General features: G+C 37.4%; 1 protein-coding gene across 8 annotated transcripts in view; it reads right to left on the bottom strand.

Annotated features, from left to right (window-relative positions):
- The window catches only part of KDM6A (lysine demethylase 6A), a 223,006-nt gene that overhangs the window by 125,826 nt on the left and 80,861 nt on the right, over nucleotides 1-16,319 (bottom strand). For all 8 annotated transcript variants that reach the window (XM_026713584.2, XM_026713582.2, XM_087937691.1 and 5 more), the window contains exons 5-6: nucleotides 7,966-8,024; nucleotides 3,481-3,601 (exon numbers count right to left, since the gene is read on the bottom strand). In XM_026713584.2, the coding sequence (XP_026569369.1) occupies nucleotides 3,481-3,601; nucleotides 7,966-8,024 (180 nt within the window). The remainder of the gene's footprint in view (nucleotides 1-3,480; nucleotides 3,602-7,965; nucleotides 8,025-16,319) is intronic.

The raw sequence follows: 16,319 nt of genomic DNA on the forward strand, positions 1-16,319 counted from the left end.
TTAAGTCTTTTATATTCTTCTTCTAAGGTTCTTTGTTGTTGCTTCTACTTTTTCTTTGCTGTAAATGTTATGACAATTCCTCTCATATATGTTTTCACTGTATCTCATAGATTTTGTAACGACGTGTCTTCTTTCCTGTTTTCTTTAAAAAAAAATCCCATTTGTTTTTCCACCGTCTGCTTAAATTCTATATCTTTTAGTATCAATTGGTTCAGAGTCCATCTTATATTTTTCTTTTGTCCTTTCCAGCTAATTCTCATTGGATTGTGGTCTGCCCATAAATTTGTATCTATTACTACCTCATATACATTTGTATTTAATTTCATATCATGTCTATTCTAGACCAGGGGTCGCCAAACTTTTGGACCTCAGGGACCACCAAACTCATACTTTTAAATCCCACGGACCACTAATATGAAGTTTGGCTGACGGTGGCTTGCTGACGTTGGTTGGAGAGAGAGAGAGAGAGAGATCTGATCTAACCTCTCTCTCTCCACCCCTCTCTCTCATACACACACACAAAAACACACAGAGACAGGTGTCGGATTCAAATTTCTTAACAACCCGTTCTGTGGGCGTGGCCTAATTTGTGGGTGTGGCTTGGTGGTCATGGGCATGGCTTGTATGTAAATATTATAAATATATATGTAAATATTGATTTTTTTATTAAAAAAAGAGCAAGTTTTACCCAAAATCAGGCAAAGCAGGCAGGCAGATTGAGTTGCTCACAGAATCACAGATTCAGAGATCTATCTTTCTGCCATTGGCTATCTGAGTCTGTCACTAAAATTTGCTTGCAAGGAAAGTCATAAAATTTGCTAGCAAGCAAACTCACAAAATTAACTCAGAACACACCATGTATGTAAATACTGAATTTTTTTATTTAAAAAAGAGCAACTTTTACCCAAAATCAGGCAAAGCAGGCAGGCAGAGTTGCTCACAGAATCACAGATTCACTTAGAGATCTGTGTTTCTGCCATTGGCTACCTGAGTCTGCACTGAATAATAAAACCTTCAGTCCTAAGGAAAGGATTTAAAAGCAGAGCCAAAGATCTAAAGATTAGCTAGAAAGCAAGAAATCCAACAATTTCCTGTTTTCTAGCTAATCTAAAACTCCTGGCACAGCAGAAAAGCTGATAGTCGGAGAAAAAAAAGGAAAAATAGCAACTTAGCAAGCAAGTTTGCCAGGCAAGGAGTGAGTAGGCAGAGAGGGTTCCCACAGGCCATGTGGGCGGCACAGCCTTGTGTTCCTGCACCGACTGGATTAATTGCTTTCGGGGGTGACATTTCTCTGGGATCACCAAAAATTTCTCACGGACCACCAGTGGGCTGTGGCCCACAGGCTGGCAACCACTGTTCTAGACCAGGATCTGTGTCTGTTAGAATAGAATGCATATTGGTTTTTCCCTGGTTTCCTCTCTCTTCATACATCTGGTATATTTAATTCTTCTACCATTCTAAAAAACGTTCTAGGTAGAATCCTTCTTACTACTTTCCTTATTCTATTACTTTTATAATCCATTTTTTTTGCCTATTATCGCACTGAAATCCCCTAGGAGGAAGTTATTGTCACACTCCATCTCATGTATAGTATTATGTAGTTTTTTATAGCATTGTTCTTGTCCACTATTAGGTGCATAGGTTGCAACTAGGAGTGCCCATTTTTGATTTAATATTACTTCCACAGTTAAAATCCTTCCCTCTTCATCTTTATATATTTAGTTTGCCTGAATTGTTTCTTTGATGTATAACACCACTTTTCTCTTTTTTGTCGTGATAATGATGTAAATAGTTTCCCCAATTTGGGGTACTCCAGTAGTTGTTTGTGTTTCTCTTTTATGTGGACTTCTTGTGTGATATTTTGTCAAGGCTTAATTTTTTGTAATTTGTTGTTGGTTTTCTTCCTTTTCATGGGTTAGTTCAATCTGTTGATATTTAGTGATAATATCTTAAGTTCTTGCATTGTTCTATTTATATCTAGGTCTTATACTCCTGGTTGCTCTTATTTCACTTGATTCTTTGGGTCTTGTTCTGTTGTTCTCTATTCGGTCCTTTTTCTCTTTTATTTTGCTGTGGTTCCTTTTCTTCTATGGCAGGCATTCCATGATCTCTATCTTCTAACACTGCCCTCTCCTCCAGTTCCTCTTCAATACCAAGATACTGGTTGTAGAATTCCATCGCTTTATCCAGTGAGTCCAATCTATATCTCTTTTCACGACATGTGACCAATATTCCTTCCAGAGTCAGCCATCTAAAGTTAACATTATACCTGATCAGCAATGTAGTTAAAAATTGGTACTGTTTCCACAGCTCTCTAACACTACTCGGGACTTATTTCAGAACTACCAGTTGTTTCTCTCTCTTGACTTATTAAGCACTTTGTCCCTCATCAATTTCTTCATGAATCTTACATGCACCTTCTTTGGCAGTTTGTGCCTCCTTATGTAATTCATGTGGATTCTATGTTTCATCGATTTCTATCAGCATCTCTTCTTTCTCTGTCCCTAATGCCTTTGCCAGTAATTGACATAACATCTGGTAAGTGTTCCTCTTTCTCCTCTTCATGTTCTGGAATCTTAAATAATGTGCTGCTTCTTGTGTCTCTAGGAATATTACTGTGGTTTCTGACTCTTTGTTTGCCTGGATCAGCCTATCATTCATTTCATCTACTCTTTTTTTTCTTTTTTCTCCATCGTCTCTTCTATTTTCTGTATTTTCTGTTCATTTTTTGTAATCAGTTGCTGGAAATTTTCAAACTTTTTATCCATCTTTTGTATCTTGTCTTTTAATTCTCCTGTATCACTTCTCACTTCTCCTGTTTTCCTCTTCATTTTGTTGTGGTTTTTTGACATAATCTCCTACATTGATTGGAGCATGGGCTGGAATTCCTTAAATGGGTTTGATATCTCAATTTGTATCATGTCTTCTATCGACCTCTGATTGGATGGACTGGAGGTGGCCGATGATGGTTTAGAGGCAGGTTTCCTCCCTAACCCTACCTTAGTTAAGTTTGAAGTGCTTGTCATGGTCAGCAATTTGGTCAGCTTCTTTAGTATCCAACACCTCCAATCACCTTTAACACGTATATAAGGCAAGTCTTTTTAGCTCATAAAAAACATGTTTACAATATATCCTCCACTCAATCATTATCTAATTCTTAGTCTGCATATGATGGGGACTAGACCTTGTGGATACACTTCTGAATACTCTCTGGATAGTGAATAGAAAAAAAATGAAGGATTCAATTATTTCAATCCAAAGTTTATGCGAAGCTGCAAGATCCAAAAGTTCATAAATCAATTCTAATTTCATCTGTAATACAATTTTAAGGGTCAAAAGTCAAGTATATGAGATGGGCAGACTATACATTCAATCATTCATTCAAAGAAAAGAAAAGAAATATATATTTGAATTATGATATATTGAAGAGCAAGTGTAAAAACAAATAAATCCATTATTATTAAAAATTTAAACACTTACCTTAAAACTAGACTCAAAATCTGTCTTTACTTTGAACATAAGCCCAAGTCGTAAATGAATTTCCTTGGCGCGGCAAAAACTGGGATCAACATAAAGCACTTCCCGAAATGCTTTAATTGCCCTGGGAAAACAAAAATGGATACTGAAATGTTCTGTGAAGATCAAAACATTCTTAGAAGAAAATTGTCCAGGAAAAATGCACATATTACATGAAAAAGAGCCAGTTTGGTATAGTGATGAAAACATCAGAGTAGAAACCAGAAGAGAATGATTTCTAGTTCTGCCTCAGGCACAAAGCCATCTGGGTGACCTTGAGGCAGTCATTCTGTCTCAATCCTAGAACAAGGCAATGGAAAATCACTTCTGAAAAACCTTGCTGGGAAAATTGCAGGGACTAATTGCCAGGATTAGTCAACACTGATTTTTTTGCACAAGCAGGATGCGCACACACAAAACCATCCCTCTCCTCTCACCTCGCTTCTACCGACCCTGCCAGTCCTCAGAGCCAGAAAGGTTGGGGACTACTGCTTTAAGGAGAACAACTAAATAGTGAATGTGTAGTTCCAAATAGGGTTTTTAAATCTGCTGAATTCTGACACCAAATTATACTAATATTTATACCAGAATAAATATCTAATAAATACATAATCACGATCAAAAGCAGGTAAGCATTAATATTTTATTACATCTACATTTCACAAAAATGTGCAATCAGGTAACTAAAATGTGCAAGCAGGTAAGAAAGTTTAATCACATTAGAGTTATTTATTTTACAATATTTGTAGGACATTCCTAGAACAAGGGTCTCCAACCTTGGCAACTTTAAGACTTGTGGACTTCAACTCCCAGAACTCCTCAGCCAACAAAGCAAATTCTGGGAGTTGAAGTCCACAAGTCTTAAAGTTGCCAAAGTTGGAGATCCCAGTCCTAGAAGACTCTGATAACTAAACAAACCTGCAATTTCTACCACGTTTCATCACTAGCTATACAATTTATTGCAGCCAGTGCCTTCCTACTATAACTCAATGTAAGCCTCTTCCATCAATCTCCAGGTGGTATTTAGATTACACTTGTTAGATTTCCTGGTCATTTGTCATTCTGAAAAACTTAAAATAATGCAAACTGTAATTGAATAATTTCTGGAAACCTTACATTTGGAACATAATTAGTTCTTTAAAAAAGCAAGAGCATATAAGTCTCTCTATTATAACTGACAGTACAAGTAAAATCTCAATTTAACAAACACATTTAGTAGACTTCAGGTGCAATAGATTCAATTTCTGTCTTGACATTCTTCAGTAATAACAAATAAATTCTTTTGTACTTTAAACTGACTGGATGAGGCAATTAAATTTATATTCCTTTTATATTAATTCTATATACTTCATAAAGATTTATGTCATTCGAGCAATGACATGTTTATGCAGATGAAATAAACTGGTTCAAATTATTTTGGGATGTGGGTCTTCACCATATAATTTATACACTATATTTTGGCTTGGTTGGAATTTTTTGTTTCAGGGAACTGTTTTAATGGTTCTAGGCTCTGGGGTTATGGAACCAATACAAAAAAAACATGTATATTATGTTTATTTTTAATTGTTTTATATATCATGGATGCTTTATAATATTTGTTTTTCTTATTGTGAATATTGTTATTGTATTTTATTTTACTCTATACCACAAGGGGGCAGATTGATTAGGAAGCACACAAATTTTATCAAATAAATAAATGTCCTACAGAATGTATGGCAGTACTGACACCACTTGTGGAATGAAGCAAGCATAGCCAGGGGAGGGATTCAAATTTTTAACAACCAGTTCTGTGGGCATGGCTTAGTTGGTGGTCATGGCTTGCTGGTCATGTGACTGGGTGGGCGTGGCCAACTCAACCTTACTCACATCGAGGCACGCATCTCCTTGCCTGGCCTCTCATGACTGTGGGGATGCTGCAACAGTCGTAAGTGTGAAAAACAGTCATAAGTCACCTTTTTCAATGCCATTGTAACTTTGAATGGTCACTCCACACAAGCAAAGTACCAGCAAAGGAGGAAAAAAAAACTCCAGAGAAGTTCCAAAGACAGGAAGTCTAGTCCTGCCAAGAATGTAATAAGGGTTAATGGAGAGGCAGTTTCTGTAAGCAACACCAGAATATTTCCTTCCTGCCTTTCTTACAAGATTAGGCCAGTATTTTTTTCTAACAACCGGTTCTCCGAACTGCTTAGAATGTTAACAACTGGTTCTAGCGAATAGGTGCGAACCTGTAGAATCCCACCCCTGAGCTATTTGGCTATCTCATAGCAAAGTAGCAATGGCTATTACTATCCATTTGGAAAATACTGTGAGTGAAAGATTGATTTTTAGATGAGTCTTGAAACCCCAAGAATAAATATAATAACAAAATGGTGCTATATGGTTCATATAAATAGCGAGGTCATAATGAGCACTCAAAACTGTTTCCTATAGTGCTGATGGACTGGGAAAAATGTTAAGTTCCATAAATGTCTTGATTCTAGTATTAAGCTGAGACTCATATCCTGAGAAATGAAACAAACCAAGGAAAAATGAGGATTTCTTTGTAAGACACAAAACTGTTTAATTTGATTTAAAAATATGCGACAACTACCCAAAAAGCTACCTTCTAACACAGGAGGTCAATTGGAACAGTAGCCATAGGTTCGAAGGGTTTGATATTAACAAAGACAGAACAAGGGAGTTGGAACAGGCATATATGAGAGGAACCTGAGGCTGCTAGCGTTAGAATGGAGAGACAATGAATACCACCTTTTTATCTTGACTAGAATCAGGCAGGACAATTTTTTACATCTGTTAATGGAAATTTCTTCAATGCCAATAATGGCATAAAAATAACCTGAAGATCTACTGTGAAGAGTAAAATTCACTCAGTCCCTCAGAGAAGAGAAAAATCACTAAACAATTTTTAGATTATAACAGAATGTTTGGACAAAATAAAGTGGGCTATAATAGCATTGGAATCTATTGCCATTGGTGGTTGCTCTCAAAGAATGGCTTACAAATAGGAACAAATACAATAAGCCCATTCAATTTACACAAAGGTATATTGAACAGCCTTCACCAAGCCAAAAATTAAGAACTTTGGCCATAAAGGCAAAGATTGGATGGCTGCAATGGGAGGACAAATCTTTCAGAAAAACAAAAATGATTGGGGGGGAGGGGAGAGAATCCAATAAAGCAAAATAATTTTAACCCAAAGGCAAATGATATTGTTTTGCTAATGTTTTTGTGATCAAAAATAAACTAAAGGTGCTTAACTGGAGCCCCTACCTAAAATCTAGAAATTCCAAATTCCAAATGCTCCGATACATATCTTATAATGGTGAATACAGAGACCCAACTATTCAGGAACAGACAAAATACTATGCAGAATATTAAGGCAAGTTCTGACCAAAATAAAACAATGAATGTTTTAACAGATAGTCTTAATTCAATACTCATTTTCATACTGCATTAATGTTAAATAAATTTACTTCCTAGAGGCACTAATATTTTAATTAAGAAATAAAAAATTGTTTACCAAAAGTTCTAAACACAATCTATTGATGATTGTTTGCATGAATAAGCTTCCTATTTTCTTCTACATGTATGGTTCAATCTCAATTATCAGACAGAAATGTACTATAGTACGTGATCTACTGCAGAAAATGATAGACCTTTCCCTTCTTCAGGGAATCTCTTTATAAATAAACCCCAACAATATTGATGAGGCAGTCAATCTAACAATCAGTGATCCAGAGATTTAAAACTGTTGCCAATTCATAAAAAAATAATTAAACATTTGATATTTGTATATAAATGCAGGACAAATAATTATGAATTCTGAGCCTCTAAAGAAAGTTCAAAATTGCATTAACATTGGTTGAAAAATAATTTTAAAAATCTGAAGCTGAACCATAACCACCCCCAAAAAACTCTTCTTATGAAAGGAATGCTTAGGTTTACACATGAAATGAAATAAGGATATATTGTTCTGAATATGGACCAAAACATTAAAAATGTGACAAATCTTTCCTACAGAACTTTAACAGACGGGGCGGGAAATATGCCAGACTAGGATGTCAAAGCATCTAAGATTAAGTAAAGAAGACACATGAGAAAATGAGGGCAAATAAGAAGAAAGGGAACACTGAATATTTCATATTCCTTCATATTTTGTTTTGGCCAAGGCTGAGAATACTAATATTCCATACTTTTGTGCTGAATAAATCAGTGGCCATACCAACGGCCATACCAACTAAGGATGATGGAACTAGTATTACAGAGGACAAGGTATATAGAGATATTAAGCTAACTCTTACTGCTAAGCAATCTATACTGTAATTTTAAAAAGTTGTTAAAAACTATTCTTTAAAAACTATACTACTTTTTATTTCATTTCTTTCAGGGCCCACTAAATTGTAGACGGTTAACAAAACAAAAACACTCCCAGCTTTTTTTGCCACATACCACTGAAATGCGTTGTAATGGAAGTAGACCAAGCCAAGGCCATACAAAAAGGCAGCATTCTGTAAAAAAAGAAAAGAAACACTTGATTAAAGCTTTCAAGTTTTTAGAAAAAACGTAAGGGTATATTATTAACTAATTGTAGCTGTAGCAGCGGGGTGGGAACCTAAAATAAGCAATTCTGAAATTTAATACCATGAAAATAATACAACTAAATATACTAATAATTTTACCATTGCTATTAATTATAATAAAAAGCTATGTAAGAGAATAGTGCAATGATGCAGGTTTAAAATTTGGGAAGTATTCCCCAGATTAGTTTTTTCTTCTTTCAGTTTCCAAGTAGTCTCCATTCAAATCAGCAGAACATTAAAAAAAAATTCAGACCAAAATGAAAAGAGCGAGAGAAAAAAAGGAAGGCTAGTTATGTCAGAATATAATCAGTAGGGGTAGAAAAGCTTTATATTTCAGACTGTGTGGACATAGATATAGTAGAATAGGTAAAATTAGTGGGACATAATAATAACTTGCTATTTCGCTTCTGTAAGAATTGCTTTGCTTCTGTAAGAATTACAATTGCTTCTACCAGTGATATAACTTCTGTTATCTTATTTTATATCATTTGGTGCATGGAATGGAATCTGTCAGGCTTACACTGGGCACATACCTAGGTTGCTAAGCACCCAGCCCCTGTTGCTAAGCTTTCAACCCCCTTGATGCACAGCCAAAGGAAACTAGGGGGGCAGAACTGGGTACTAAGCTGATGTCTATAAAATGAAGCCATAACTTCCCCAAGGTGTGGCTTTTTCCTTGCATGCTTTCTGCTTGTATGTGGTGGTAAATTGTCCACCCAGGATTTTGTTTTACAAAATAAAAACTGTTACATTTCAAGCCTCTACTCTTTGGCATTTGGGTGACTCAAGTACATTTTGAGACCTTATATTTTCCAACGCCCAACAATGTGGGGCTCGAAGGCCTCACAAGCTGAACTCCTTTGAAGTTTAGACTGGCCTTCACTATGGCAAACAAAAGAAACCAGCTGGGACTAGTGGTGAAATCAAGAGCGCTTCTGGAAAATTTTTATCCAATGACTTTAACATGGTCATTTGCTGGCAGGCTTTGATTCTGCCTACGCTGAACACCCTAACGAAAGAGGCTTGCCCCGGGCTGTGTGGAATTGAGCTCTTCTAAGTGAGTAGAAATTTCTTTTGGGGAAGGGGAGTGTTGCCTTGTGTGTGTGAGTGACTGAGATGTGGAAAATATCTACTAGAGGTTTGCCTTCACTTTGAAAGGAGTGTGACTGTTGGAATAAGAATTTTTAGATTCAAGGGAGAGTCCTGACCAACTGTGAGCTGGGGGGGGGGGGGTCTGAAAAATCCCTTAGGAAAGAGGAGGGAGAGTTTGGTCAGACTCCAAGCTTATGGAAAAGCCTGGGAAATCTCCCTACTGAGAAAACCCCTTAAGAAGCTTGAAATTCAGGGGAGGGTTTTAATCAACAGCAAGCTGATGAAAAGGTCTGAGGATTCCCTTAGGAAAAATCAGGGGAGGGTTCTGCCAAACTCCAAGCTGATGGTCCGAGAAATCCCTTAGGAAAGAGAAGGGAGATTTTGGTCAGACTTCGAACCTATAACAAGTCCGAGAAATCCCCTCAAGAGACAGAATGAGAAACCTAGTAAAAAGAAAAGGGCGTGTTCTCCATTCGGATGCATGCTTGTTAGCCTACTGGAACATATTAAAAACATTTGTGGCAATAAAAGTTGCTTTAAAAATGTCTTTTAAAAAGAAAAGTGGAGTTTAAACTTGCTCATGAAAGCCCTGGCCGGGTGCAAACAATGTGTGAATGAAGGTCTCTATACATCTTGATCTTGAAAATTAGGCCAACAATTGCTGGGAGATCTAAGATAAATAGGAGTTTGAATCTTTAAAAATAAGTCAGTGCCTGCTGAGAGATTCAAGCTAGAAAGAGAAGACAGAATACCCCCAGGCAGGGGTGGGATTCTACCGGTTCTGTCCAGCTCTGTAGAACCAATAGCTCTGAAGAGCAGCAGACATAGAACTGGTTCTATGTCTCCTGATGTTTTGGCCAACCCGCCTACCCCGGCTCTTACCTGACCTTTATTTCCTGGTTTTTCAACCTCAGCTACTTTGCAAGGCACAGCTATGGTTGAAAAAGCAAGAAAAAAGTGCTTTTCCAAACACTTTTCCAAACACGCAGCACTGCTCAGCTGTCCAGGCAGCAAGCTGACGATGCTTGACACACGCATGCAGCAAATTGTAAATCACTGAGCCGGCAGTTACTACCAGTCTCTGCCCTGGGGGCAGGGGTTGGATCCCACCCCTGCCCCCAGGGCAGAGACTGGTAGTAGACAGAACAATGGGTATAACTTCGAGTAAAACTGAGAAGTTCACTAAAACAATTAGAAAGAATCCCAAATTGTAAATAGACCTGACTAGGAAAAATACTTAAAGGTTGGGATGCCCCTCCATACAGTAAGATGATTCAAATCTTGGGGTTGACCAAAAAAGATATGGTTAATTTATACTGTTATGTGTAGTAGGAAGACCCAGGAATAGAAGAAAAGAAATACTGCAGTGTTAGAAAGATTTCTAGAATTTATTATTCTCAAAAGAGCCAGAAAACTCTGAAAGAACTAAGAGTAAATAAGTAAAGGTTTATTGTTCTTCCTACCCAGGGTTTATCAGGTAATAAAAAGATAAAGCCTGTCCAAATGGGAAGACTCAGATAATTTGACTTGATCAATTTGATGTGATTTCTGTTAAAAATTCTTAAGCTATGCTAAGCATGCAGAATTGAATGGAATTGAACTGAACTGTGATATGTTTGGCCAGCTGGCAAATTAATAAGCTTCTCAGCTTGGGCTTAAAGCTATGGGAAATGGGCAGTGGTTAGGGCCCTCAGTCACATTTATGATTGAAACTACTGAGTTTTCCCATTGCTTCAAGAATGAGCTACAGGTTGCCCAAGGGGAAAAAAATGGAAATTTAAAGGGACAAAACTTCCCAGGCCTGGAAATGTTATTTAATGGTATGTGTGTGTATGTGTCTAACAGTACACAAAAAGTTATTTAGAAAATGGAGCTCATTGGCTTGTGAAAAACCTTCCTGAAATAATTATAATGATTGGTTTGCATGGAGAAAGAATGAAATGAAATTTTTGAATGTGAAGTTGGTTTACACAAAAAGTCTGATTACAGTACAAACGTATGTGAGATGCCCTGAGCCTCATAAGGAATGATAAGGTGAAGTGATCCTGAGACCTTTGAATGTCTGTGTGTTGATCCTCCCCCTCAGAGACATTTCCTTTCATGTAAAGAAACAGTAAGTTGCAAGGTTTTGTTGTTATTGTGAAGGCAACAGCAAGTGTTTGCAAGAAAAAGAAAGGATATGAAAATTCTGTGGAGTTTAAATAGTTTTCCTCCCTGTATTTCCCTTCCTTTTTTTTTTGCCTTGGAGGAGCGAGAAAAGGAGGAAAGGGTGCTGCAGTTTTCTGTTCTTTTAACTATTTTTTTGAGCCAGCCTGAGAAAGGCGGGGTAAAGGGTGACATCTGATACCTAGTTTTGCAGTTTGCACTGTTTTGGCCTGCATATAGAAAGCTATGCAAATATATTTTTCTTTTCTGAATACAATTTTTATTTTTTTCTTCTTTTGGAAATTTTTGAGGTTTAAAATACTTAATTAAACCTATATAAAAGAAATGATTTTGAAATCTTTTGCTCAGATTTGTAAATGTATTTAACCTACTTAATAAGAATTTGCTTCCATTTGAATGGAATCTGAATCTCATATTTACTAAAACCAGAGAACTGACACAAAAGTTGGACCCAAAATACCTCATTTAGATTGTTTGTTTTATTTTTGAAGCTGTTCTTCTTACCTCCTTTTTTATGTCTTTATGTGAGTGTGCATTTTGAGTGCTTAGTACTCAAGGTGCTCCATCCTATGGCATTGTTTGTTTGTTTGTTTGTTTGGAATTGTTACAGATGAGTTAGGAATTACAATATATAAAAAGAGAGATAAAATACTTAGGACATTTAATTAGTGAAAGAAGTAAAAACATAACATCTGAAAGTATTGAGGGATTAGTAACTCAACCCTTGCCTAAGACGAAGAATTGAGGAAATTTCTACAATTGACTGGATATTGTAGGATGTGAATGGAAAATTATGCTATTTTGAATAAAGACTGATATGCAAAGAGCCTAGTGTTACATGGATAAGGGAATGGCTTTGAGGGTTTTTAACCCAGAAGTGGGGAGGAAAGAGAGAGTCAATGGCATTTTTGTCTAAAATGTTAGAGCCTGAAATATTCAAGGATTTTGAAATATGAAAATATACTTATGGAACAAAATGATATAGTATTGACCACTGATGTTCACTTGAATCCAACTAGGATGATCGGATATTGGTGCTGAGAAGGGGTTAATTTGTTTATAGATGGAAGACGAAGTGGTAGAAGGTAAGAGAAGGAAGTTTTGGTAGAAACTAGAAAGTTGTTGGTCTGCACAGACTTGCGAATTGTAAATCAAGCTTTGAATTCCTGTGAAACTCAAGGCAATACTTGGCAGCCAGGATGGTAGTGGAAGAATGTTTAATGAAAGTGAGCAGAAGAAATGAGGAAAAATAGAAGCAAGTACAAATGGGTATTGCCTAATGAAAGGCAAATATCGATTTTGGAAGTACTACATCAGGGTAGTCATTGAGGGACTGAGGTATGATGTGACTTGTTTGTAGAAGCTTATGGATGCTGTGGATAGTGACAAATATGTCAAAAATATATAGTATGTAAAAGAGTTAGTAAACAAGTTCTAAGCATAAAGAAAAGGGAGGGCAACTTTAACATGAGACCATTTCAATGCATTTGATTTATTTTATTAAACTACCTCAAGTGGGCAGACTTAAATGTTTATTAGTAACAGTGGATCACTTGACTGCATGGGTTGAAGCTTATCCAGCCACCACTGCAGCAATAGTCACCAAAATTATATTGGAACAGATAATACCAAGATATGGGATAGTAGAAGCTACAGACAGCAACTCATTTTTCTGCAAAAGTGCTTCAATCAATATGGAGTATGGGAATTCAGTGGGAATGTCATGTTCCGTGAAATGCAAATTCATCTATGCCATGGACCAAAAGTTTACCCTTGGCCTTGCTCAGAATTCAAACCTGTCTAAAAAGGGATATTTTACCTTATGAAATGATGTTTCGATTACCACTTGGAAAATTCACAATATGAAACTAAAGATATGTCTGTAAAGAACTGTATATTTATCCTCTCCTCTTCTTTATCTTACCTCAGAAATAAAAGACTACTAACTCTAACCCTACCTCTCAAATTTGCTGTCCATAAGTTCCAGCCTGGTGAGTGGGTCCTGATAAAATCTGATGTGAGGAAAAACTTAGTCAAGCCTGGGACAGGTCCTGCCAAATCCTACTGATCACTGAAACAGTAGTCCAAACTAAAGACTAAGGGTGGACCATTACATGTGTAAAAGGACCAATGGAAGACCTTCAAGAGTGGAAAATGATTCCTGGAGAACACCCGCTCAGAATAAGCATTCCCAAAAACTGATGTGGTCATTGTGGTATGAATGGGTTTTGTTTGTGATTTTTCTCGTTGGAAAAGTAGCAGCTTTTTGGTCTTTCCAGCTTGAGTACTGGCCTCTCTTATTCCATCTGAAGATCCCAAAAGAAGCTGTGCAACTTCACACTCTACCAATTGTTTTGGCTTTGTGATTGTAACTGTATCGCTGAATGTTGTTGTTACTATTGTTATGATTGTGGAAATGTGCAAAGGATTGCTCCCATATAAACTCTATATATTGGGGCATTGAATCAGATCAACCTGAATGGAATACAATTGTCCCAGGAGATAGTAATATAATAAACCCTGTAGATATAGATTCAATTGATTTAATGCAATGGTTCAATATTTGGGATTACTTTTTTTATGCATAGGACTCATAGGAGGAGAATATAATGCAATGATAAGTGTGAAAAATCATATATTACACAAATTCTTCGCCTGATGTCACCTTTCAGTCTAGAATTCACCTGACACAACCTAGTAACCCATTTGAAAATACAACTAGACTGAGTGGATTATGGACGGATGTGATAACTCTTAATTGGCATGCTCCAGATGGCTTATTTTGGATATGTGGAGAGTTTACCTATGTGCAATTGCCTGGTTGATGGTATGGAGCAGTGGTCACCAACTGGTGGGCCAGGGACCACTGGTGGTCCGTGAGAAAATTTTGGTGGTCCACAGAGAAATGAAACCCCTAAAGCATCCCCCAAAGCAATTAATCCAGGCTGCACGGGAACACAAGGCTGTGCTGCCCACATGGCCTGTGGGAACACAAGGCTTGCATTACTTGCATTGCAAACAACACGAGGTAGTGAGAGGAGGGGGGAATGGGCAGAGGGGGGAAACTTGCCCCACGCGCCTTGCCTGGCCACTGGGCTGCTTCTTTCCGCTTCTTTCTTCTGCTTTTGACTGCACACAAGGAAAGCAGCAAAAGTCTTTCTTTCTCTCCCCCAAACTCTGCCAGAAATAAGTCTTTGGGACCGTGCAAGGCATCCTGCTCCAAGAGGCTGCGCCGGTGCAACAAGTCTCACAAAGACTCGTTTCTGGCAAAGTTTGGGGGAGCGAAAGAAAAACTTCTGCTGCTTCCCTTGCATGAAACCAAAAGTCTCTCCCCCCGCCCTGAGAATGGAGCTGGAGATGGTATCCTGCGATCCCAAATAAAGAATCATCGATCGGTAGGAAAATGGAGTGGAGAATTTTCCTGCAGACTTTTTTTGGGATTTTCCCAGGGTCTCTGGTCCACTGGATTTAAAATTATGAGTTTGGTGGTCCATGAGATCCAAAAGGTTGCTGACCCCTTGTATGGAGTACGTGTATTAGGCACTGTGCAACCTAGTTTATTTTTTCTTCTACTGCCCATGCAAAAAGGTGAGTGATTGGGTGTACCTCTTTATGAGGAAGAATGATGTGTGGCCTCCAGAAAGAATACGTCAGATATACAGTCCAGCCAGCTTAGCAGAAGATGGTATTTATGTTTATAGAACTGATTGGAATTATAAGGTTATAGGCAGTGCTTGAAATATGCTATTGAATGAAACCACTATCGATTTAAATTTAATAGCTATACAGCAAGATTAGATTTCTAGTGTTGTTAACCTCTGGAGGTCTCCTCCTCCCGTTTCATCCCTTTAAACCATAGTGTCTGCTATCCCTCCCAATACACTGGCAAGTAACATGATCCTCCAGACTGTCCTTATTAAATATACTCCCCTAGTCCACCAATGACAGGATGCATCCTGTCCTAAAAGAAAAGGGAGGAATGAAGGGACATGATTATTGAATAGGTAGAATTAGTGGGACATAGTAATGACTTGTTATTTTGCTTCTGTAAGAATTTCAATTGCTTCTACCAGTGATGTAACTTCTGTTATCTTATTTTGTATCACTTGGTGCATGGAACAGAATCTGTCATAGTTCGGCAGGCTTACACTGGGCACATACCTGTGTTGCTAAGCACTCAGCTCCTCTGTTGTTAAGCACTCAACCCTCCCCCTTTGCTGCACTGCCAAAGGAAACTAGGGGGCCAGAATTGGGTACTAAGCTGATGTCTATAAAATGAAACCATAACTTCCCTAAGGTGTGGCTTTTTCCTTGCATGCTTTCTGCTTGCATGTGATGGAAAATTGTCCACCCAGGGTTTCGTTTTGCAAAATAAAAACTCTTATATTTCAAGCCTCTTCTTGAGTCTCTTTCTTTGGCATTCGGGTGACTGAAGTACATTTTGGGACTTTACAAGACTATACACTTAGTTCCAAATAAATCCTAGTCTCAATATTCTCAAGAAAAAGCACCCAAGAACTCTTAATAAAACCATACTTCCAACTTAGAAATTTAGCACCAACAAGCTGCAACAAGGTGTGTTGTTTTTTGTCCTTTCCTATTGGATAAGAAATGTTCATAAAGAACTCAGAAACCACTCAGTAACAAAAGCCCTCAAGCTTACTGATATTATTTTGTCAATCATTGGCTTGGGACCCTAACGGCACACCATGAAAGAGCCAGTGTTGGCTATTATTTCCATGAAAATTAGACAAACAAGCCAAGAAAAACAAAATAGAATGGAATTAATTTAGGAAATATATTTAGGATATAAATTCTTCAAAGGCTCTGATTCTGTGCCTCCTATTCCTAGATTCAGACAATTATGACATGAGGTCATAAAAATGATAGGAGGGACATGAACTTGTGAAAAAATTAAATGCAATTTTACACTGATATGACAGTAGGGAACAAGCAGATTTACTG

This window comes from Pseudonaja textilis, chromosome 7 (assembly GCF_049901715.1).
Source record: "Pseudonaja textilis isolate UNSWEBS1 chromosome 7, rPseTex1.2, whole genome shotgun sequence".
Classification (NCBI taxonomy): Eukaryota; Metazoa; Chordata; class Lepidosauria; order Squamata; family Elapidae; genus Pseudonaja; species Pseudonaja textilis.